Source organism: Onychomys torridus, chromosome 8 (assembly GCF_903995425.1).
Source record: "Onychomys torridus chromosome 8, mOncTor1.1, whole genome shotgun sequence".
NCBI classification, from domain to species: Eukaryota; Metazoa; Chordata; class Mammalia; order Rodentia; family Cricetidae; genus Onychomys; species Onychomys torridus.
Window position 1 is genome coordinate 46,770,807 of NC_050450.1, and position 23,612 is coordinate 46,794,418.

Genomic DNA, 23,612 nt, shown 5'->3' on the forward strand with positions numbered 1-23,612 from the left:
CTTCACAAAACTCCACTTGTCTGCTCTTGTTTTTTGTTGTTGCCTCTGCTTTATTGAGTCAAAGTAAAAAATAAATCAAAATTGAAAACTCTGCTCCCAGAGCTGCCAGACCTGAACTGCTCTCAACCATGGCCAGAGAAGCTTCATTTTACAGTGGAAGGAAGCCAGCCTTCTCACCCTGAGGGAGTCCCATCCCACTCCCCATCACATCTCCTGGGGTTCAAAGTCATAGTCCAGGGCTGTACATTTCACAGTTCTCTTATCGGCTCAGCTAACTAAAACTCCTCTCTTTGTGCTATCAGTACTGGACCATGAACTCCAAAGCCTTAATGAGTTGGCGATAAGGATGGTATCTGGCAAAGCAGGTGCAGAAGCCAAAAGGCCACACTTACAGCAGAGTCTGGGGCAGGATTACCTCAGCTGTTCTTCCCTCTGATGACACTGGCCTGGAGCCTGCAGAACAGGTAAGAGGCCCAGTGAACTGGCTGTGTCACTTCAGGAAGAAAACGCAGTTACTTATCATCACTCATCAATGGAAAATAGAGCATGCCTTCTCCCCCTCCCCCACCCAACACACACACACACACACACACACACACACACACACACACACACACACACACACACACACACACACACACACACACACACACACACGATGGAAATCTCATCTCGGTGCCTCAGCAAAATCTCCATGGTGACAGCTTTTCAGATATGCCCTAACCTGTGCTCACTGTAGGGAAGCTGGCAGATCCTATTGCATGGACACCCTTCTAGGCTCAAAGAAGAGTGTTCAAAGAACTTGGGGTGATATCAGGGGTTCCTGCTCCCTGAAGTGTATCTCACACACATTTGTCATCAGATTGGTCCCACCAGCCCCCTCAAAAGGATTTCATTCTCTCCTCATTCTTGGAACAAAAACAATATTCTGTGGCATGTCCCAGTTAAAAACACTTCCTGGGGGGGGGGGGGGGGCAGAATGACCCTTCTCCTGTCAGCCTTCCACCTGGAAACAGTCCTTGGAGGTATCCACTGCCTGTTCTCCAGGCTACTCTCCTCTCACACAGCTTGCATTCCCCAGAGCTCTCTTCTCAGTGAGGACCTCACCACTGATCCGCCATATTTATTTGTACGTTTCCTCATTTTAGGAAGGACCCGTCTCAGTCACTTCGCAGATGGACCTCACAGCTCTTCATTGTTGATGGGCTCTTCTTCCTTGACTGTGTCAGTTTGTTTGTCCTTTATTCCTCACTTACCTGTGCTGTGTCTGGAGCACGTCCTGTCTCTCTAGGCCATACAGGGAGCACATTACAGAGCCTCCTTTGAATGAAGTCATCTGCCATCTCCAGCAGAGCTGAATAATCTTTTTTCTTTAACACCTACCTCTACCTCTCAGCTCCCCAACTATAAAGTGCAGATAAGACCTGACCCTGCTCTTAGATCAGTGTGAGGATCACACCTTCTGAGGATAGCTCACAGTTTTATCACTGGCTGCCTCCTTATCTCCTCTAAGAGACCAGAGGGTGCTTCATGTACAATATTTGCTTCCCAAAGATGGTCCTGGTCCATGGGTCAGATGCGGGTTGTTCTCCAGATGAACAGTGGATGATAGGCTCGCTGCAGTGGCCCAGCCATTCAGGGATGACAGTCCCCTCCAGACATGCTGTGGTGTCATCCTGTGACTTGAAAGCCTCTACCGCCTGAAGCAGAGAAGACTGTATAGCCAGTGGGAGCCCCAAAGAGGCCTGTCCTGGGATAGGACCTTCTCCTGTGTTGTCTGTACTGTGAATCTGGAGCAAACTCAACAGGAAGAAGGGAGAGCTGAGTTCTGTAAGACTCACAGGTCTTCAGAGCCTGCTGAGAGCCAGGATAAAAATTGCAGATATTAATGTTGCATATGGCTGCAACCCGGAGCTCTGCCAGACGACCACCTGAAGGATGGGGTGAAAACAGAGGAGAAAGCAGACTGATAGAAGCCCATCCCAGTCAGAGTGAACAGCAAAAACAGTATCACCCTCATGTCCCAAATACGACAAATCCACAGAAGAGCTGTTTATTAATAGAAGATAGAGGATAGAGGTGACAGGCCTGTGTGAAGCACACACGTTAGTGAGGAGAGGAGAGAGAGGAGAGGAGAGAGGAGAGAAAAGAGGAGAGAGCTGTGCAACATGGTGCTGGCTTTTTAAAGAGTGAGCCGCACATGTGTACAGGACCACATGTGGCTGCTCCACGCATGAGCGTAGATTACATGGCCGCGCACGCTTTATGCGACCATGTAAAGCCACAGAGTCCTAGCCACGAGAGATGTTCTGACCGGGAAATGGCTATTTTGAATCGGAAGTAACTAGGCCCAACCGTGTGGACATGTTGTGATTTCCTATCATTCCTGACTTATTTTCTCTTTAAAAAAGAAAAAAAAATGTGGATGAGTGGGTATGGGGCGCTGTTTCTCTCAAAGACTGCTTCAGGTTGAATGGTCCTTGAAGGGAAATGGGGAGGCTGGCTCCTGAAGTCCTGGGATGAAGTCCTGCCACGCCTTGTTCTGCAGCTGTCCATCCTTCATGGTGTGGCTGGGAACCTTCTGTCTGACAGGACACTGGTGACATAAAAGCTTAGAGAAAAGACTCATTATTATTTTGGTTTTGGAGTTGACATTTATCTGAGGTGGATCTGGCCTGTCTGGATGGAGACATGTTAAAAAGGTGGCTGTGATGTTTTAGTACTCTGCTTAATTTTTACCTGAGACAAGCCTTATTCCAGGTGGTTTATTTAAGGCACCTGTTTGTTTTGTTAATTTAGCATTTACACAGGTGATCAGTTACTGAGTATTGAATAGTGATAGACTGTTATATCCTTACCGCCTGGATATTTTGATGGTCCCTTTTGCCTCTGGCCCTGTGTAGCCCTAGTTGGGAAAGGAGTGATACCTTATTCCTCTGGAATTGGTGACGAGGCAGTGGATCCTGGTGTCCTCTGGAGCTTGAGAGTGGAAGAGAACTTATTTTTTTGAATTAGGGACAAGGCAAAGATAATGGCCCTGTCTGTATGCACGAGAAACACAGGCGGTAACTTTGAAATGAGACAATGAGCTCTTATCTTAGTTGGAAATCTTTCTCATTAAGTAACTCTGAAAGTATAATTAAATCTGGTGAGGTAAGTAAGGCTGTCCTCTGTTCCCGACAATAGAAAGGAGGAGTGACATCCTAAAACTCCCAGGACTGAGTCAATGGCTCTGGTGTCCAGAAGGAAAGAAACTGATCGCTTCCCTGCTGAGTTCTGGGTTCCCTGCTGTGTCTGTAGCCAAGCCTAGGTTTGCTGGAGGTCTTAGCTTGATGTACCCATGCGTCTTGGCGCCTGGGGGCAGTCAGCTGACTGGTTGTCTTTCTAGGCAGCACAAGGACAAGGCTGTTGATGGGCAGGGCATTTGCTAGCCTGTGGCCTTTTTCACTTAAAACAGGGACCCAACAGCTTTCGGGAGTCAGCAAGTGCCAGCATTTGGCAATTTTGTTTTCAGGCTTCTATCTCTTCCCTGGCACACCTTAAATGCCACAGATGACTCTTTTTGCCCGTGGGGTCAGGAGCCTTGTTCTCTAGATACTTGACTTTTAGCCAGGAACAAGAGACGGATTTTACTCTGTGTCCTGAATTTTTTCCTGATGATTGGTAGCTTAAGGACAGCTTTTGGAAGATCTGCCAGTAGGCAGACTGTAAACCAGTCCTTCGGAAGACTTGCCTGAGGCTATAAGCTGATTTTTTTTGGGGGGGGGGGTCTTAGGAGCCATCCTGATTATTATAAACTTAATTGTTTAGATCTCAGCTGCTTTTAGACCCGTCTGTGGTTCTCAAGGCAGTTTGAGAATGAGTGGGTGGAGTTAAGGTGAGTTAGGGCAAGTCTTAGAAACCACCCAAACCTGCCGCAGGCGTGGAGGTCAGACAGGAAAGGTTACACGTGGCCGATGCCTTAGTGGGAAAAGAAAGAAAGGGTTTAGAGCTTTAGCAGAAAGCTTGGAGATGAAGCAACTCTTATTTTCCCGTTCGCTGGCTACACTGTTATGAGGTCAGGTTTACAGGTACCTCAAAGCTGTTAAGTGGCCAGATTTACTGGTATCGCCCCATCCGCCAATGTAAGCGGGTGGTATCCACCCTCTGCCCCATGGCTGTAGCTGAGTGGAAAATAAAAAAAAATGAAAATAAAATTTAAAAAAAAAAAAAACAGGATCAGACTTCAACTCAGGCATCCTGAGAATGAAGTAAGATCTAAGATCAGCTCAGGACCCCCCCCCCCTTCATCAAGGGATGGGAAGAGCTGTGACTGCACTGCCATGGTCCACCCGGTAGACCCCAGATGCAATTTTTGCTCCTTCTCGTCGGGAGCAAAAATGTGCCCTCCAATGCCAGCACAACCTGAACAACCCCCAAGATTGTCCGTCGCAAACATATAGCTCAGATTTCAGCCATTAGAACAGCAGACTCACTGTGAAAAATCATGGCGGTATCAATAATGGAAAGCCGAGATTCTCATGGCTGGCCACCACCCGCAGTGGCCACCTGGAGGTGCGTGCTGGTTGGCGGAGGAATCACAAGCCATGGTTACCTTTCTAGAGCTTTTAGAGAGAGAAAGCTAAGATAAAGAGCAACTCTTTCCATTTGCCTGTTCGCTGGCCAGAATTAGATAACTCCCATAAAAGATTGGGATTTTTTTTTATTTTTAAAGCATACTTGGGCCATCTCTCAGTACAGAGACGGATAAGCTTAGGAATCTTTAAGTAAGGCATTAAGGTAAGAGGTTGGTTTCAAAGCCTCAAGGAGGCAGCCTAAGGGAGAATTAGGGCTGATCGAGTTGGAAGCCTTATTTCCCATGTCTGCAGCGGAGAAGCAAAAAAAAAATTTTTTAAATAAATGTGATCAGGAGCTAAGACCTCCTGGAGGCCTGGCAGATCTCGGGCACAAGCTGCCTTATCAGCTCATCAGCCGATAAGGGGGGGGGGGGTGAGGCAAGGACTCCCTGGGAGCCCTTAACGCCCAGCCACCCTGTCAGGCGTGAAGAACGTGCAGGCTTCACACAGCCTCCAGGACACACCTGACAGTGGTGGTCCCATCACGAAAAATATCTCAAACTGCAGACGTGGGAGGTGACTGGAAATCTGGGCCAGTGGAGACCGTAGCTGGGGGTTCCCCCGGTTTCAAGAATAACCAGTGAGGCACCCGACGCTCAACCGTTCTCATGGATTCAGGAAACCGTTTACGCTAGCCAAAAAGGGGAAAACTCACCAATCAGTAGCGGTGTTGTATGCGGATTTGTGCCACCAGGCTAATGGAGAGTGATCTGTCGCAAACGGAGCAGAGTTCCCGGATTGTGTAGCGCAGAGTTTCCATCCCTGGTTTCCAGACACAAAATGCCCGGAAGCACCCATTCCCTCACAGCACCAATGTTAGTTATTTTGGCGCTCTTACCCCGCGAGGAATAAGTCCCAAACACAACAAATCCACAGAAGAGCTGTTTATTAATATAGGATAGAGGATAGAGGTGACAGGCCTGTGTGAAGCATACACGTGAGTGAGGAGAGGAGAGAAGAGGGGAGAGCTGTGCAACATGGCGCCGGCTTTTTAAAGAGCGAACCGCGCATGCGTACAGGACCGCATGTGGCTACTCCGCGCATGCGCGTAGATTACATGGCCATGCGCGCTTTACGCAACCATGTAAAGCCAGAGTCCTAGTCACGGGAGATGTTCTGACCTGGAAATGGCTATTTTGAACCGGAAATAACTAGACGGTCCGCCGGTAAAGCCCAACCGTGTGGACATGTTGTGATTTCCTATCAACCCTGACCTGACCCCATCCTTTAGGCTCAAGTAAGAGGACAGTAACCAGATTCTGAGGAAAATATCCATGGTATAGGGAGCAGGTCCAATATAAAGGTGAGGCTTCCAGCAAGAGCAGGTACAGGCAGGTGAAGGGGGTCAGTGAAAACAGGTTTACACTGGAGTAACATTCCCACTCAACGTCTGCCATCCAGACAGTCACTGTACACTGCCAACCTGTGTTGGGTCCACAGATAAGGACTCTATGGTACATAATCTTCCCAACTTCTTCCTTCTTGGATGCATGTTGGTGCTGGGTATTTTAGAGGGGACTTGCACAGCTGATCAACTTCTTAGGGGAAGCACACCTGGGTCCTGCCTGATCTCCTCTGTCCTGGCTATCACCAGTCATACACTGTGAAAGTAAGGGGCTATGGCAGGTTCTCCTACACTTGAGAGCTCATCTGCCCCATGCCCCATGGGACCAGCAGGTACATGGCATCAGACACAGCGTCACTCTATGCCTGGGAGTCCATGTCTGCCATCAAGCAGGATGAAACTCAGACTCAGACCCCAGGACAGAGCCTCCCTACCCGTGTACTTTTCTGAAGCCCCCACCCTTGCTCTTTGTTTTCTGGCTTCTTTCTTCATCAAAGAGCCCTTCTGCTCCTTTGGTGGGAAAAGGCTGAGAAGAATTAGAGGCAGCAGAGGACCTCCAGGCCTTTAGAGCACAGAGGAGCTCACATGAACAGGCCCAGAGGATAGGCAGACAACCAGGGATGGCCTCTTTGGGTCAGTTTGGCTTAGCCCTTTCTGGAATGATCTAGAATGCCATGGAGGTATAAGGACTTATTTTTGGAAAGCTCCATGTTTAATTCCTGGCAGTAATATTGGTCCTTCTTCCCTCAGAATGATACTGAGCCAGCTGGGAGGCATGGTGTTAAGAGTTCAGAGAACACTTGGCTCCTCAGGGACGTACCCCATTGAGGGAAGTCAGAGCAAGAACTTAAGCAGGAACCTAGAGGCAGGAACTTAAGCGGAAGTTAACTTTCTCTCTGTGGTTTGCTCAGCCTGCTTCCTTATATGACCCATAGCCGCCTGCCCAAAGGTGGTACTGTCCTCAGTTAACTGGGCCCTCCCACATCAATTATTACTCAAGAAAATGACTCCATAGACTTGCCTACAGGTCAATCTGATAGAGACAATTCCTCGTTGGAATTCTCTTTCTCCAGATATGTCTAGGTTTGTGTCAAGTTGACAAAAAAAAAAAAAAAAAACAAAAAAACAAAAAAAAAAAAAAAAAAAAAAAAACCAAAAAAACAAAAAACAACAACAACAACAACAAAAAACCAGCACATTTGGGTTAACTCTTTTTATTCGAATTATGAAAGAGCAATGAAGTGTGTGGTCTGAGTTATAAGCTGAAATAAACCCTTTCCTACACAAGTTCTTAGAAACCCTGACTAAGAACCAACACTTAGGCTATGCCAAAAAGTGTTTTCCTTGGTCTAGAAATGTGTCTCAATAGCACCATACTTCCTTGCAAGCATGAAGTCCAGGGCTGTCTCCAGCATTACATACATACATGTATAGATGTGCACACACATGCATATACATACACACAAATGTTTTCTTCTAGTGGTTTTGTCTGATAAGACAAAAGTAGATATAAGTTTTCACATAAAGAACCAAGAAGTAATCACTAGTTTTTATTTGCTCTGTGTTTTGGAAATAGTCACCCAAACATGCCAACGAGTCCATACGCATAGGATTGTGAGATTGCCAGTTCGTGGATGATCAAAGCAGGACTTTCAGCAAGAGCAGAATAATGGGAGCTGATGAAATGGATTTGAGGGCAGGGTTTCCATGGTTTGAAACGGGTGAGATGCATGAGGCTTGGATTTGTATGCCATTGAGGACATTCGTTTTCAGATTGCAGGCGTTCTCAGTTGCACAGCCTTTCCCGTACAGCCTTAAAGTGGAAGTTTCAACCGCTAAAAGGAAGATCCAGAAGTTAGTATTCTCACTCTCCTCTTATTTCTCCTCATCACCCAAATCCCCTGGAGAAGGAATTTGTCCAGAATGATCTTAAGTAAGGAGCCTCTGTTCCGGTGACAACCATGAAGAAGGCTCCATGCACCATCAGCTGAGCCTCGGTTTAAGGCATGAGTAACGACACTGGGGGTCAGACCACTTTTATTCAGGAAGGACACCAGCTGAAGGACCTCGCATGTTCGGCTAAATTTTAAATTGCATCTGTGCTTCATCCCAACTTAGCAATGGAAAATAGAGAGAAATATTGCAGATCCCCTCAAGCTGGAATCCTTCTCCCAAGACCTCTGAGTTCCATGGAAGGCTAATACTGTGGGAACGTATCTCCACATTTCCCATGTAAAATTGAAGTAGAAGGCTGTCCTGCTACGGATGGCTTCACTCCACCCCTGTATTCTGTGTGACTAGGATCCGTGGCTTTACATGGTTGCGTAAAGTGCGCGAGGCCATGTAATCTATGCACATGCGTAGAGTAGCCACATGCGGTCCTGTATGCATGCGCAGCCCACTCTTTAAAAAGCCGGCGCCATGTTGCACAGGTCTCTCCTCTTTTCTCTTCTCTCCTCACTCACGTGTGTGCTTCACTTATCTCAACTCATCTAGACAAAGGTCCTCTCCCCTACTCACCCTAGACCCTTCTCCAGAATGCTTCCAAATAGAAGGTCTGGCTTGCCTTCAAGTTCTCAGTCCCACATGAAACATTTCACATGTTGATCAGTAAAGAGTTACCACTGTTCCCCTCTGGTTATGTAGACACACAGAGCAAACCCAACGGTTGTTTTTTGGTTTTTGTTTTGTTTTTTTTGTTTTTAATTCTTACCTTAATGATGCGTGCACCCTACACAACAAACATATAGCCCGTCTCATGCTGGAAAATTATAAAACTTTTACTAAACTCACAGTGACACTAAGAAACACTCAAGAGATTAACTATGTGACATCCAGAAAAGAAATCACCTCTGTGTTGCCAGTGAGCCAAGGTACTATTACAGGGCATCACAGCAAGGCAGGTGCAAACACTTGTTTTTCCTTCTATTACCCCCTCCAAACACACACACTCTTTCTTCAACTGCCAACAAATGGCTGCCTCCAGACCTTGGAGAGCTAACCAAATGCTTGGCTCCACATTGCCCTTTGCTCTGTGTGGAAAACACCTTCTAAGATGACTTCCTCTCCCAACTCACTCCAGCTCCTGACAGAGTGGCCTTCTGTAAGACCCACTCAGGTCGTATCAGGATTGGTCTGTGGGGTCAATAAGATACAATGGTTAAGAGGGACAAGATAAGACTCTTGAGAGGGGTCTATAGCATTAGGTGATAAGAAAGGATGGAATACAGGTAATGGACCCATGAGCCATGACAGGATATGGAGCAAATTGCTTTTCTAGTTTTGATTTTGTCCTGGATTTTGTTGTTGTTTCTGTTTGTTTGCTTGAGGTGTGTGTGTGTGTGTGTGTGTGTGTGTGTGTGTGTGTGTGTGCGCGCGCGCGCACGCGCGCGCGCATATGGTGGATAAGTGCATACAACTATAGTTGATAGTGAAAATGTAAAAGTCAGTCTAAATATCCACAGCTTCAGGGTGGCTAATGTAACTGTATAGAAGGTCATTGAGCTGTGTAATCTTTGGATCTGGCTAATCTCACTACATGATGTTTTTGTTTGTTTGTTTGTTTGTTTTTTTGTAAGTTCTTTATAATAAAGCTTTAAATTTAAAAGATTTAAGAAAACAAATAGGGGCAGAAATGATATGTCACTTCAGAGATTAGACAGTTAAAACCTACAGCTCCCCTTTTCAGTCTGTGCCTCTCTGTCTCATCATTAGCTTGGAGGGAAGTCAGCTGATATGTCATGAGGCCACCGCATGAAGAGGAACTGAAACCACCAAAATTATTAGTGAACTAGAAAGCAGATCCTTCATCTGAAGGACCACAGCCCTGGCTGACAGCTGCACACAGTCCCGGGAGACACTCTGAGACAGAATCAGTGGCAGTGCTGGGCTCAGATTCTAGATAGACCTGCAGAAACTGGGATGTAATGAATGTTTGCTATTTTCAGCTGCTAAGCTTCAGATCCACAGAAGTAAATTGTGGACACCCACACCTTAAACAAACACTGATAAGAAGAAAACAAGAGGATATACGTAAAAATGTTCGAGGAAATACTCGTACCCGTGCCGGTAACCTCGATACACTTTTTCTCACTCCCTGTGCACTTCAGGGTGGTAACTGAGGAGCATGACTTCTCTTTCTCGTTGTAGCAGGCAGCACATTCCACACCATTGGGTTCAGAAGACGAAGGCGCTGAATGAAGAGACAAAAGTGTTCATCTTGGAGAATAGGCAGAAGAAATAGCTGAGAATGTGTCTATCCACTACTCATCTAAATTAGTTTTTTTTTTTTTTTTTTTTCATGATTCTACCAAAAAGCATTGCAACCAAGATGAGCTGGAAGGCGGTGCGGGGGAAAGGCACTGGTGTGTGAGAGCAGGGAAGGAAGGGCAGGCAGCATAGAGATCCATGGTGTCCTCACCTTCCTCAGTTACTCTGTTCCCTGCCCTGAAGAAAAAAGCCTAGATAATTAGAGAAGAGATCATCCCTTTTCTAAGAGGATGCTGTTTCTAGAGTGAGGAATGAGCCAGGTATGGTCACATACATCTGTACTCCCAGCGACTCCAACTTTGGAGGCTGAGGCAGGAGGATTGCTTGATCTTAGTAATACAACTCAAACCTGGATGCATGCAAGACTCCATCTCAACAACACAAAAATCCAAGATGAGGAATAAAATAGATGAGGAAATTCTCTCAACTGGAGAAGCAGACCAAAGCATTTGAACCTACAGATTCATTGAACCTACTTAGAGAGTAGACCCAGGACCAGTTACTGCTGCCGAGCCGTCAGTCTGTATGCAAGTGTGTACACACTTACTCAAGAGAGGGGCTTGTATGCACCCCAGACCCTTACAAATGAAAACTTCAAGCAAAAGGGGAAGGCAAGTGTCAGGGCTGCAGCCCGTCAGCAGAGAGATGGACTCCTGGAAAGGCAGAGGAGCCCTGAGCAGGTGGCGGGGCACAGACAGGACCTGTACTCACGAGTTATGTCCTCTTGGTTGCATTTCTCAGATGTGCAGCACCTGTTCTCATAGATAAATCTCCGTTGATCCCCCAGTGTTGCTGAGAATGTCATTGCACTGCACGTGTCTGTGTAACACCCTTTTTCCTTCAACATGTGGTCTGTAATTGTAGCTGCAGAAAATTGAACCACCAAGTACATTTTCCTCATGAGTTAGCGGTAAAGAACCTGCCCCTTCATCCCCTCTGCCTTGAGCACTGCACTTCTCCAAGAATGGTCTGCAATGGTCTGTTTCAGAGAATGAGCCAACAGAGGGACCATTTGCTCAAAGGGAGTGACCGGTGGTAGAGTACTTGCTTAGCATGCATGATGCCCCAAGTTTGATCACCGACACTATGAAAGTAAGAATGGAGTCACACCTGAATGGTCCTCACCATGTAGAATCTAGGTCCTACAACAAGCACATGCTCCATCTCCACCACCTCCCAGAACCCCAGGCTCCCAGTCTCATACTGGAAAGGAAGGAAGATAACCTAGAGGATGTTCAAGGTATGAGGGTTGACTTACATGGTGTATCAAATTTCTGCATCTGGTTGAAGCAGCCTTTAGTGGTTGAACAAACACTTGTGGTCGAAGGACACGACAAACTTGTACATAAATGTTCTATACACTGGTAACTCTCTGCAAGGAGGAAATGGACATCATTTGAAAGGTAATCCCAGAGCTTTGTAGTTGATGTTTCCTAGGAACCAAGAAGCCATAAGGGGCTAGACAGATCACTGGAATCTCATGTGGTTGGTTGCCTCCCCAAGGCTCTGACTGCTCACCTCCCCCTTCTTTAGGAGAAAGGAATGCTGCATGTACTCTTACCCACAGAGCTGACAGAGAAGACAGTGAAGACAAAGACTGTAAGGAGGCTCTTCAGGCTGCAGGACCAGGCCATGGTGACTTCTGTGAACACTGCATGAGATACAAGAGAGGACAGTGGGGTCAGAGCTATGGGGTTCAGACCTGTAATTCAGCAATCCATACACCAGACTGTGTTGTGTGGCCAAGTAGCCATTCAATCATTCATTTGTTCATTCTTTCTGAAAGCCAAAATTTATCAGACACCGACTTTATGCTAGATATGGCCATTTGGAAGGATAAAAACTAGAAAAAATACCCACCCTCTATTAAGGCATGGGGGGTGGGGAGGGGTCTTCCTTCCCGGGGAAGGAATGTCACTCAGGAGAGATTCTTCTTGAATGAGTTTGAAGAGCATTAGATCTCCTTCCACAGCTGAAATGGCTGAGTCAAGAAACAGCTCCTCTGGAGAGCAGGTGGAGGCTCTCTATGTGTTAGAAAGTTCTGGGCAATGGTACTCCAGAGCAATCTGCCCCTTAACTAAAGATTCATCATATCCCAAGTCACCTTCCCCCTAACAACTGGCCTCTATCACAGCCCACACTGGAAATGCTCACCAAGAAGTAGTCCTGCTCTTCTGAAAGGACTGCCTTGAGATGGAGAGGATGGCCAGTGATCTCACCAGAGAAAGGAAGAAAGGAATACTTTCTCTGCCCTCACTGTCTCTGATCTTTATAGCCCAGCAGAGCGTGCCTGGCAATTAAGGCACTGTAATAGTATCTTGATATGAAGCCAAGTGCATTAAACTTCCTGGTCTTCTAGAGAGAGAAACAGAAACTGTGAGAACAATACTTCTTTGGCTTCCTGTTGGTAGGGAAGGGGTGGGGCAGGTTATAATGCCTCTGTGCCCGAGGTGAGCTACAGAAAAGTTTGGAGCACTCAAAAGTCAAAAAGGATAGGACGCTGGCCCACAGCATGTAGCAACCATCCTCCACTTTTCCTTGGGGCAAGTTCCTAGTATTCCCTCTTCCAAACCTTCATTTTTTTCCCTAGAGTCAGACCATGGGATCTATTTACTTCTCTACCTAGAAGGAACTGGGTGTGTTCCTCTACAATTCACTTTTTCCGTCTATTTTTACACCAGCCTCTTGTTAGGGCATAGCTCACCAGCCTTCTTATTTGCAAAGGAGAGAAAGGTTAAGCTAAAGGGATCAGTCTTCCTCTGGCCTCCTCTAATTATCCAGTCCTTGGGCATGTTCTCTCAAAATTCAGGTGCCGAGGGCAGAGAGACACTCCCTTGGGAAGCCAGTATGCAGAGAGTTGAAGAAGGTGTGGGTTACAGGGAAGGGATAGGGATGCCTCAGAGGCTGAAGTGTAGAAGGGATGAGGAAGGACACCCTAATGTTCACAGGGACCATTGAAAAGATGAGGAAGGACCCCTGGCAGTCACAGAGATGACGGGATGAGAAAGGACACCCTAACTGTCACAGAGATGAAAATATGAGGAAGGACACCTGACAGTCACAGAGATAAAGGGGTGAGGAAAGACACCCAGATAGTCACAAAAACTAGCAGAGACTTGCCTGGAATTTCTAGACAGGCCTGAAATGGTGATGAATTTGTTCCTGTTGTTCAGTGTAAGTTGACAAAACATTTCAGGAGACATAGAAACATGAGCTGGAGGAGACCTGTCATGTCGAGTGAAGATATCATGGGTTCCTAGTAATGACGTCTACCTCAGTTCCTGGTTAGAGAGTGAACCATTGTTCAATATAAGATGGCAGCCAAGACATGCTGCACATTCTCCCAAAATATAACCAAGGCCTTTTCAAAGAGTTAGTTTGAATCTTGCCTTCCTAAGAAGGAATCCAGTATCCATGCCTTGTGGCATTTCATAATGTGTCCTCAACTCCCACATACCCCCATGCTATCACACTTGTCCTTGTCCTCTCTCTCAGGGTCAAAGTCATAGCCAAAGACTGTACTTTATGGTTTCTTATTGATTCAGCTTAATAAACCCCACTTTATGTAACCAGTACTTTTCTGAGTTCCAAATTAGCTGAGGAGGATAGATAAGGATGATTACCGCAAATAGGCTGTGAGCCAAGAGGCCAGATTTCCAAGTTACATGCTGAGTGATGTGCTGGCCTGGACACTGCTGAGCAGAACAGCAGCAAACTGAAGCCACTGTCGTTCATCCATGGAGAATGGAGCATGGCCCCTATCTACCAAACACCACAACTCCGACAACTTTCTGTTCCCAAGTTAAGGTCTCAGAGAGTTTGCTTGCTTATGACAGAGCTTCTGGGATGAATACTGTAGGGCCAAGGAAAGAACACGTTGACTTGACCCCAAGACCAGGGCCAAGGAAAAGATTCCCACCAATCCCTGGGAACAAAATCTCACCAATTCCTGAGCTTGCCCCAGGTTCAGGCCACAGAATCTCACCAATCCCAGGCCACCCTGGAAAGCTCTGCCACTCCTCACAAGAAACCCTATAGAAAGCCCTCTGCTCATTTCCCCCTGCTTCTCACCCCTGCAGAGGCACCCACCTTTTTGTGTCTTTCCCAATAAATATCTTGTGTGAGGTTTGTTGTGCAGTGTGTCTTTGTGGTAGTCCTTGGTTCTGGACTGTCAGGATATCTTTCCCCTCGGAGATGTAACACTTATAGTTACCCTCTTGGGCCCAAAGAAGAATAGATATGATACATAGAAAAAAAAAAAAAAAAAAACCTAGAGGCAGGGCCAGCCAGTGGTGGCCCTCACTTTTAGTCCCAGCACTCAGGAGGCAGAGGCAGGTGGATCTTTGTGAATCTGAAGCCAGCCTGGTCTACAGAGTGAGTTCTAAGACAGGTTCCAAAGCTACACAGAGAAACCCCTTCTTGAAAACAAAGAAAAAAAGAAAAAACTAGAGGCTTCGCTCTCTCTGACGTGTATCACACACACATCATTTGGGTTCCACTTGCTTCATTAAGGGCTCACAGTTCTGTGTCATTCTTGGGACCAGAAACAACATTCTGCCTGATATCCCAGATAAAGACACTTCTCAGGAGAGAGTAGCTGTCCTCCTATGGTCTGGCTCCTGGGCACAGTCCTGAGAGGGACCCAAGCTGCTTGCTCTCCAAGCGGCTGTGCTGTTCTTGGTCACAAAACTCCATCTCCCCAGAGCTCTCATCTCATTGAGGCTCTCACAGTTAACACAGCCACGTTTGTTAGTATGGAGCCCAGTTGTGCTGGTTAGCTTTACTTACCAATAAACACAACCTGGAATCTCCTGAGAAGAGAGTTTTTATGAGGAATTATGTCAGATTGGCCCGTGGGCATTTCTGTGAGGGGCGCTGACATAGGAAGACCCAGCCCAATGTGAGAGGTGCCATTTCTGACCCATTGGGTCCTGAAGAGTATAAACATTGAGAAACACAGCTGAATAGAAAAAGCAAGCAGGTAAGGGTGAATTTATTCTTTCTTTTCCATGGTTGGGGATGTGATGTGACTAGCTTGATCCCCGCACCCCCTCCCCCGACTCTGTGACTTCCCCTCCATTAACAAGCCATCCATAATCTGGCTCAGACCCAGAGCTCTCCATTGCTGATGAGCTCTCCATTCTCCTCCACATCCGAGGTGAGGTTTTGAAGGATCAGGAGCCAGACAGACCCCCTGACAGACAGACAGGGAGAGAGAAGGACCAGGACAGATAATGAAGATGGCGAGCTTCTGGCCTTTTCCTCCTCTTCCTATCCAGAGACAACAGCCTAGGGGGCTTTTCTCCATCAGGGCTCCCTTCCAGGTGACTGGTTCAAGGCTGGTTCTGAGCTGTGGGTCTTTGAGCCCTTCTTTCTTTGTTTACGCTGACCAACCCAAAGGTAGAGGAAGGAGACCTATCCCAGGCCACTCAAAACACTTAAAATCCCCAGCCTTCCATATAGCGGTGTGAGTGGGTGGACACAGTCCCCTCTGTTCTCCGCAAGGATTTCTTTCTCTCCGTGTGCCTTGCTGTGTGAACTCCTTCACTTTTAATAAAACTTGATACCTGTTGCTGCCTACTATATCCGAGACATTTCCCGCCCTGTAATTCTTTAATTGGAGGAGAAAAGAAACCCAATGAAGACACCTAGGCAATAAGTCTCATCACCCAACTGGTTTCAGCAAGAATCCTGTTGAGTTGGAAACCCAGAATTCCCCTTTAGCACTGGAGTTCCCATCCTCTGACCTGTGCATCTGCTCTAAATTTCGCCTTGGCTGTCTGTGCTGGACTTAGAACTCATTGACACTCTTTCAACTACAGCAAGACACTTGACGCCACCTTGCCTCCCTTGAATGGAGTCTTACCATCTCCAGCCACACCAAATAATCTTTTCCCTTTAACATCACCCACAACTCTGCCTCTCTCCACTCTCCCACCTGTAAAGCAGGGAGAAGACCTGAGCCCACTCTTAGTGAGGATCACAGTGGGTCCTGAACTCATCGATGACTCACAGCTCTCTCTCCAACTGCCTCCATGTATGTTCTCTCCTCTGAAAGACCAAGCAGTATTTCATTTGCTGTAGAGTATTTGCTTCCTGATGAGACCTTGGGATGCTCTAGGGTTCAGGTGCAGGCTGCCCACCTGAGCACCCCACAGGGAAGTTGATGCAGAGGTTCAGCTGCATGGAGATGAAAATCCTTTCATTCAGGCATGTTGTGGTATCGTCTTGTGATGGTAATGTGGAGCAGCTGAGGGGGCTTCGCCATGTTAGTTTTCTGGAATCACTTGGGATGCCTTGGAGGCACAGAGGTTTGTTCTAGAAGCTTTGTGTCTGCTCCCGGCTGATGGGAAGAAAGCCTGAGTGAGATTTTTGCTGACAACCCCCCAAGTACACAGTTTTGAGGGTCCAGAGAGCACTTGGCTCCCCAGCATGAGGTTCTCTTGACTCAGACCATCAGGGTTTACTTTCTAGTTCTGTGGTGTAACCTTCACACCATGATTCAGGTTCTCTGTGACTCCGTTTCCTCAAAAGCTTCAAGTCCTTCATGGGTGGTTGTGAGGCTTACACAAGTTATAGGAAAGGAGACACTTAACAGCAAATGATGCCTAGCTTGCTGAAGTTCTCAGAGTGATGGCTGTCCTAACTAAGATCATTTATGTAGCACCTACTGTGCGCCTTCCCTGTTAGGCAGCAATGAATGGGAACACACCTTCTTCTCGAAGAACAGAAATGAGAGGACTGAGTAGGAAGTCTCCTGCTGAATAATCATACCAGGAGGCATGAGGGAGGGTCCTTTCTCACCCTGGACAGACAAACATCCACTGACAGGAGAGGGAAGCCAGGAGTCCCTGCCACTGCCCATCACTGACCAAGCTCATAATTAAGAGAACCCTACTGCACCAGCCGACACAAGCCCTTGGAGGCCAGGGCGGGCCTGGGATGTTCCAGGGGAAAGGCTGCTAGAAAGGACAGAGAAGGCTGAGACACAGGGCCTCTGTACTAAAACCTCCCGGTAGGGGGTCCAGTGGAGGACTCGAAAGGGCAGGAGACACAGCACACTCCTTCTTCCCAAGAAGGACATCATGTCCATGCCCCCACCCCCAAGAAGTCCCTGAGCCAGGCCGAGTGAGGGCAGTCACGTAACAAGTGTTTGTAAGTATCTCCGAGCCACCAGAGATAAGCAAAAGGAAAGGAAGGGTGGCCTTCACCACCACAGGTGAAGTAAGTGACTTCTGTACCTGGGCATGAGGTGGGTGGCTACAGTGTGATAGGAGGCCGTGGGGGCAGATCCAGAGCTGGCAGATCCTGATCTTGAAGATCAGGCCAAGTGGGAATTCTGGGGTAAAGACCACTTGCCCAAATCACCTGCCTCTTTGTTTTCCAGCACCCTCCACATTAACATTGACACAGACATGGGACACTTACCTACAGATGTGTGCTGAACCACCCTTTGCTCTCAGAAACTGAAAGACGAGCAAGGCAGGGACCAATTATACTCTAGAAGGTGTCGGTTTTGCTCACTAACAGCAGATCCTCTGTATAAACTTGAGTTCAAGGATAAAGAAAAACACCACCCTTGTCCACACAATGTTTTCAGCCACAAAGACCAAAGAGTGATGCAATGCAGTACTCAGCAAATTAAGGCGATATCAGACAGGTCTCCCCTTTTCTCCCATTTGTTGTTCCTAATCTTTATAGGTACATAAGTAAAATGATATACATGCAAATGACAGGAAAGGAGAACTGAAAACTTGAAGGAGCAAAGGGGCCTAGTGGGAGCGGCAGGGCAGTGACAGGGGAGGGGGTGGTGGTGGAAAGTAGATGCTCAGAGTACAGAACATGCTGGTGTGTTGAATGCCTTAAGAAACGCTGTCAACGAAACAGAATAATAAAACATTGGCTTAAGCTTTTTGATCACTTGCAGATGGACAGTTTGGCATTTTTGCTAGCAATTTATGCCAATCATGCATCTGAATAACAGATGTGAACTTTCTTTCTTTGTAAGACTATGGAAACATCTATTTCTTTTTTTTATTTTTTATTTTTTTAATTTATTATATTTGTGTTTTAATTTTACACATCAGCCAGGGGTTCCCATGTCCTCCCCCCCTCCCGCCCTGCCCCCACCTGCCCCCCAGCCCCTCCCCTCCATTCCCATCTCCTCCAGGGCCAAGACTCCCCTGGGGATTCACAGGGACAAATAGCCAAACAAATGGAAGCATATGAATTATGAGCCAAAGGCTTTGGAGCCCCCAGCTGGAGCAGGCCCTCTGGATAAGTGAGACAATTGAATAGCTTGAACTGTTTGGGAGGCACCCTGGCAGTGGGACCCGGACCTGTCCTTAGTGCATGAGCTGGCTGTTTGGAGCCTGGGGCATATGTGGGGACACTTTGCTCAGCCTGGAAGGAGGGGACTGGACCTGCCTGTACTGAATCCATCTATTTCTTCAGTACGCAGGCATCAGTCATTTACCCTATTCATTATGTGGTTTGCAGAAAGTATTTTCTGGTTAAAAAATCTAACAGACATACAACAAACCCTGCTGGTTCTCCATTCTGTCCAATGCCTGGAAGAGCCTCTCCCATGCACTCACTTTTCACCTTGAGAAGTACAAAGGATCACAAGAGACAGACTTCCATTCATAAGTGTGTGTGCGAGTGCACACAGACACACACAAGTACACACATGCGTGTACACATACACACATAGCCTATCTCCATTCTAAGCTGGAGAATATTTAGTAGACTTCTAATTTATTATTTGATCAGTCAACTCATCCCAACCATTCAAACTGATTGTGTTTACATCTTTATAATAAGTCTTCATTTATTGTAGCTGGAGTTTTTTCCAGTCCTGCCTGGCCCATGGTCAGGACTTGAGCTACAATTTATATATAAGAACAGGGAGCCCAAAATAAAGAAACTTCTTTCCATGTCATGATCTCACTGAGATTTCTGAGAGAATCACATAATTACTACTGGATCAGAATGTTCCTCGGGAATACACCTCAGACATTGGCTCCCCTCCACCTCTTCCATGATTGCAATGTAATTGTTTACAGATATATTTTTGATGGTTCCAGTAACAACTGTTATTAAATTGTCACATTTTCTGTATCCACATGTTGTCAGTGGTCAGTACAAAATGTGTCCTTGATGTGAGGCTGGATTTTTATTTAAGAGTAAGTGTGAGTTGATATATACAGAGGTAAGTAGAATTTAATCAAAACCAGGCTGCTCCCCCAAAGATTTCAACAGAGATTATTGTAGAAGTTGTTTTGTTTTTTTTTTTCTCATGGGGCCAGAAGAATAGAAAACCACAGAGATGACTGCAGGATCCACGAAGTTATGTGGACAGGAAATGTCCATGAGAAGTAGTAAGACATTGATATGAAGTGGAATGATGGGGGCCTAAGAACACTTTGGGGAAAGGGAACAGTAAAAACTTTCCTTTGGAAAGAGTTGACCCTCTCTCTCAGGTTGACTTCTTCATAGGAGTGGTCAGAATTTAAGGCCAGCCTGGGATATATACTAAGTTTCAGACCTTGAAATACAACATGAGATCTTGTCTATATATATATATATATATATATAAATCATGCAGCTCAGGCTTCCTGCTCAGGGGGCCTAGCTTCAGATTTACACACCCAACCACTTTGCCTAGTGAAAGCTTAGTATAAACCATGCCCTGTGAAACCATTAACACCTGTGTTCTCTAGGTCACTTCACATTATAGCCCATGCTGTTTAATGCTTCATTTAGGATACTCTGCTCACTAATTCCAGTCCCTTGGAAAACAATTTCTTTAACCTGGTTTTGTCTTAGCACATAGCTCACTCTCCCTCAGGAGGGATAATTGCCCATCTATTGGCCCTCTTTCTCTTACATGCTGTCTCCATGTTCTTCAAATTCAGATCCTCTGCTTTTTACTGATCCCTTTCCAGAAATATAAGCGAATCCCCTCTCCATTTCCATGAAATGGTGCTGAATGACCTCTCACCCCCACCACACATCCTACAGTAAATAAAGCATGTCCACATTTGCCCACAGTCCACATTTGCTGTATCTTGGGCTCTGGTTAGCACTTCCAGTAATCATTTATACTTTTATGTACTAACTGACCTACCCCACAGTGTTTAGATGTACCCAGATGCTTAAAACCTTACGATTTACAAAAACACAACTGTCCCTCCGGTAAGACAAAATTTTCTCACCTTTCTAAAACACATTTCTCAGGACAACTGTTCACCGACGTCCCTGCCTGTGTTTCCTACCACTCATTCCCTCCTCCACAGTCACCCTGCCCATAACGAGGCCACCACCCCACAGAGAAACAGCAGCAGTGTCTGTTCTGAGATACTTAATGAAAACTCCATCCTTCTGCCAGCCGAAAGCCACTCCCATCCCTACCAGGAGTCTGTGCAGGAACTGCAGGAGTCGTCCCCACCCTGTGCATGCTTCACTTCTGTTTCCAGGCTAGGTTTCCTTTTCCTTCATGTTTCATGTTCTGAAGCTCCTTCGTGGCCTTTTCTCCACTTGGTTCTCTGGTTCACATTCTCCACCAGCATACTTCCTTTGGAGGGTCCTGTTATTATACCTAAAATCAAGCCGTTTCCTCCCCGACATGAGCTGCTGCAGTGGCCCTAACAGTTCGGTGGGTTGTCGTCTCTTTTGCTAAACATCACTGAGATTTTTTAATGTAAAGTTTATCATTCAGTTGCATATATACTACCCTTTGGTGATCGTTTAGACAGAATTTTAAAGTTCTGCTGGACTTTGAACCTGTACGGTCGGGCCCTGCCCCTCCAAATGCTTGTCTGGACTTGTGGGGTTCCTCCCTGCCTTCTTCTGTCCTCCCTCCCAGTCTTCTCACCCGGAAGTGGAGGTTGAAGCCCTGGGAACCTCGCTGTTCTAAGCCCATGTACTGATTTTTTTTTCCATCTCCAGCCTCCAGCGCCAGCTTGTTTGATTGTTTCCCAGTGGTCACCTCTAGCAAACTCAAGTCAAGAGTTTCTTTGTGCTTTTTTTTTTTTTTTTTTTTAATGCATTTCCCTTCTCTTCCAGAGCAGAGCATCCATCAAGGAAATGTCTTCCATGTCTGACTGTAACACAGACCTGGTACAGGTCACAGGATTAACAATAGCTGCAGGATTAATGAGCAGACCACTGGCCAAGACTAACCCAGATCTCCTAAGTTTCATCTGAATTAAGAAAACAGGAAGATGAGTAAAGACGTGAACCCCAAGACATAAAGTTTTATAAATCTTCTGCCCCCCCCCCTTGCATCTTTTTCTTTGTTTCTTCCTTTTCTAGATTGTCATTAATCAAAACACCTTAAAATTCTGAGTCATATAAAAAAGAAATGCTTGGCACTGCAGAGTTCTTACTTATGCTTTCTTACCGAGAGGACATTGCAAACCTCTGTTTCTATTCATTCATTCTCCGTACAGCTACTGAATAACACCAGACTTTGGGTCTAAAAGGCCAGTCTGATAGCACCTTGGAGAAACCTCTGCACCCAGGCTGCCTAATGAGAAACAAACCTTAGCGCAGAGCTGGGAAGTGTTGTGTGTGCCGGGGTCCCTAGTGAGTGAGGACACTCCCTTTCACTTTTGCTCTGTAGACACCACACTTCATTCTCATGACTTTTCTAACTGCCTCCTTGAAGTCTTTGTTCCTCAGGCTGTAGATCACTGGGTTCAGCAGTGGAGTGACCACGGTGTAAAAGACCGAAATGACCTTGTTGATTTCTGGTGACAGGTGTGCATTTGGGCGCACATACATGGAGATCATGGTCCCATAGTAGATGGTGACCACGGCCAGGTGGGAGCCACATGTAGAAAATGTCTTCATCCTGCCGGAGGTGGAAGGGATTCTCAGAATGGAGGACACTATGAAAACGTAGGACAGGAGGGTTAGAAGGAAACAGATGCATAGCACAGCGATGGATAGGACAAAGATGGCCATCTCTGTCACATAGACACTGGAGCAGGACAGCTGTATTAATGGAGGGAGGTCGCAGAAGAAATGGTTGATGTGGTTGGGCCCACAGAAGTCCAACTTAGAAATCATCAAGGAAGGCAGGAAGCCCGTGCCCACCCCGGTCACCCAGGAGACTGTGACCAGAGCAGCGCAGTTGTCAGGACTCATGAGCAGGGAGTAGTGGAGTGGGCTGCAGATGGCCAGGTACCGGTCATAAGCCATTGCGGCAAGGAGGAAACATTCAGTAGCACCAAAAAACACAAAGAAGTAGAGCTGGGCCATGCAGGCAGGGAAGGACAGTGTGTGGCCCCAGGAGGCCAGGTTGGCCAGCAGCAGGGGCACTGTGGTAGATGTGTACCAGATCTCCAGGAAGGACAGATGTTGGAGGAAAGTGTACATGGGAGAGCGCAGGCGCGGGTCCTCACTCACCACTACAATGATCACCATGTTGCCTGTGATGGTGAGGAGATAGAAGCACAGGAAAATGGCAAAGAGGAGGGACTGCCACCCAAGAAGATTCTGGAATCCTAAGAGCTGAAATTCAGTGACCTTGGACAGGTTTTGGGGTTCCATTTTCTGTGAAGACAGAACACATTTTGAAAAACATAGTATATACAAGGCATAAAGCATTTATAACTTCTGTTGTCTAGAATGCCCTAGGTTAGTCTTTTAGTAGTTTGAAACTATTGTATAGTGTATTGGTTACTTGTTGGACAAAATGCAACTTCCTGGAGGAAGGGTTTATGCCAGCTCACAGTTTGCAGATGTGGGGAGGGCATGGTGGGGAGGGTATGGTGGAAAGGGCATGGTAGGGAGGGCATGGCAGGCATGATGTGGAGGGCTTGGTGGGGAGGGCATGGTGGAGAGGGCATGGTGGGGAGGGCATGGTGGGGAGGGCATGGTGGGGAGGGAATGGTGGGGAGGGAATGGTGGGGAGGGAATGGTGGAGAGGGTATGGTGGAGGGCATGGCAGGCATGATGGGGAGGGCATGGTGGGGAGGGCATGGTGGGGAGGGAATGGTGGGGAGGGCATGGTGGAGAGGGTATGGTGGAGGGCATGGCAGGCATGAAGTGGAGGGCATGGTGGGGAGGGCATGGCAGTAGGAACATGAGGCAGCTGGTACCATTGTATCCACGATCAGGAAGGAGAGAGGGGGACCTAAGCTCCCTGTCAAGTTTTCTCCTTTTCATTTAATCCAAAACTCCCGATCACAGGCAATGCTGTCAGTCAAGGAATCCTCTCATCTAACTGACATAATCTAGATACTCCCTCCCAGACATGCCACAGGCTTGTCCATTTGATGATCTAGATATCAAATTGACAATTAATATCAGATGCAAGTTTTCAGAGGAACGAATGTGTTAATTCCAGCTTTCCACTATACAAACATATTTTG

General features: G+C 46.7%; 2 protein-coding genes across 2 annotated transcripts; both read right to left on the minus strand.

The window, feature by feature from the left end:
* Window positions 1–7,599: 7,599 nt before the first annotated feature.
* On the minus strand, window positions 7,600–12,433 carry LOC118590418 (protein RoBo-1-like). The gene is made up of 6 exons (XM_036198414.1): window positions 12,385–12,433; window positions 11,792–11,881; window positions 11,489–11,602; window positions 10,942–11,094; window positions 10,022–10,153; window positions 7,600–7,796 (listed from the first exon to the last, which is right to left on the minus strand). Exons 2-6 carry the CDS (start codon window positions 11,862–11,864, stop codon window positions 7,600–7,602), a joined length of 669 nt encoding a protein of 222 aa, XP_036054307.1. The 5' UTR covers window positions 11,865–11,881; window positions 12,385–12,433.
* Window positions 12,434–21,816: 9,383 nt separating this feature from the next.
* Window positions 21,817–22,788, minus strand: LOC118588666 (olfactory receptor 11L1). Its single transcript, XM_036195232.1, has one exon. It carries the CDS (start codon window positions 22,786–22,788, stop codon window positions 21,817–21,819), a length of 972 nt encoding a protein of 323 aa, XP_036051125.1.
* Between the last annotated feature and the right edge of the window lie 824 nt (window positions 22,789–23,612).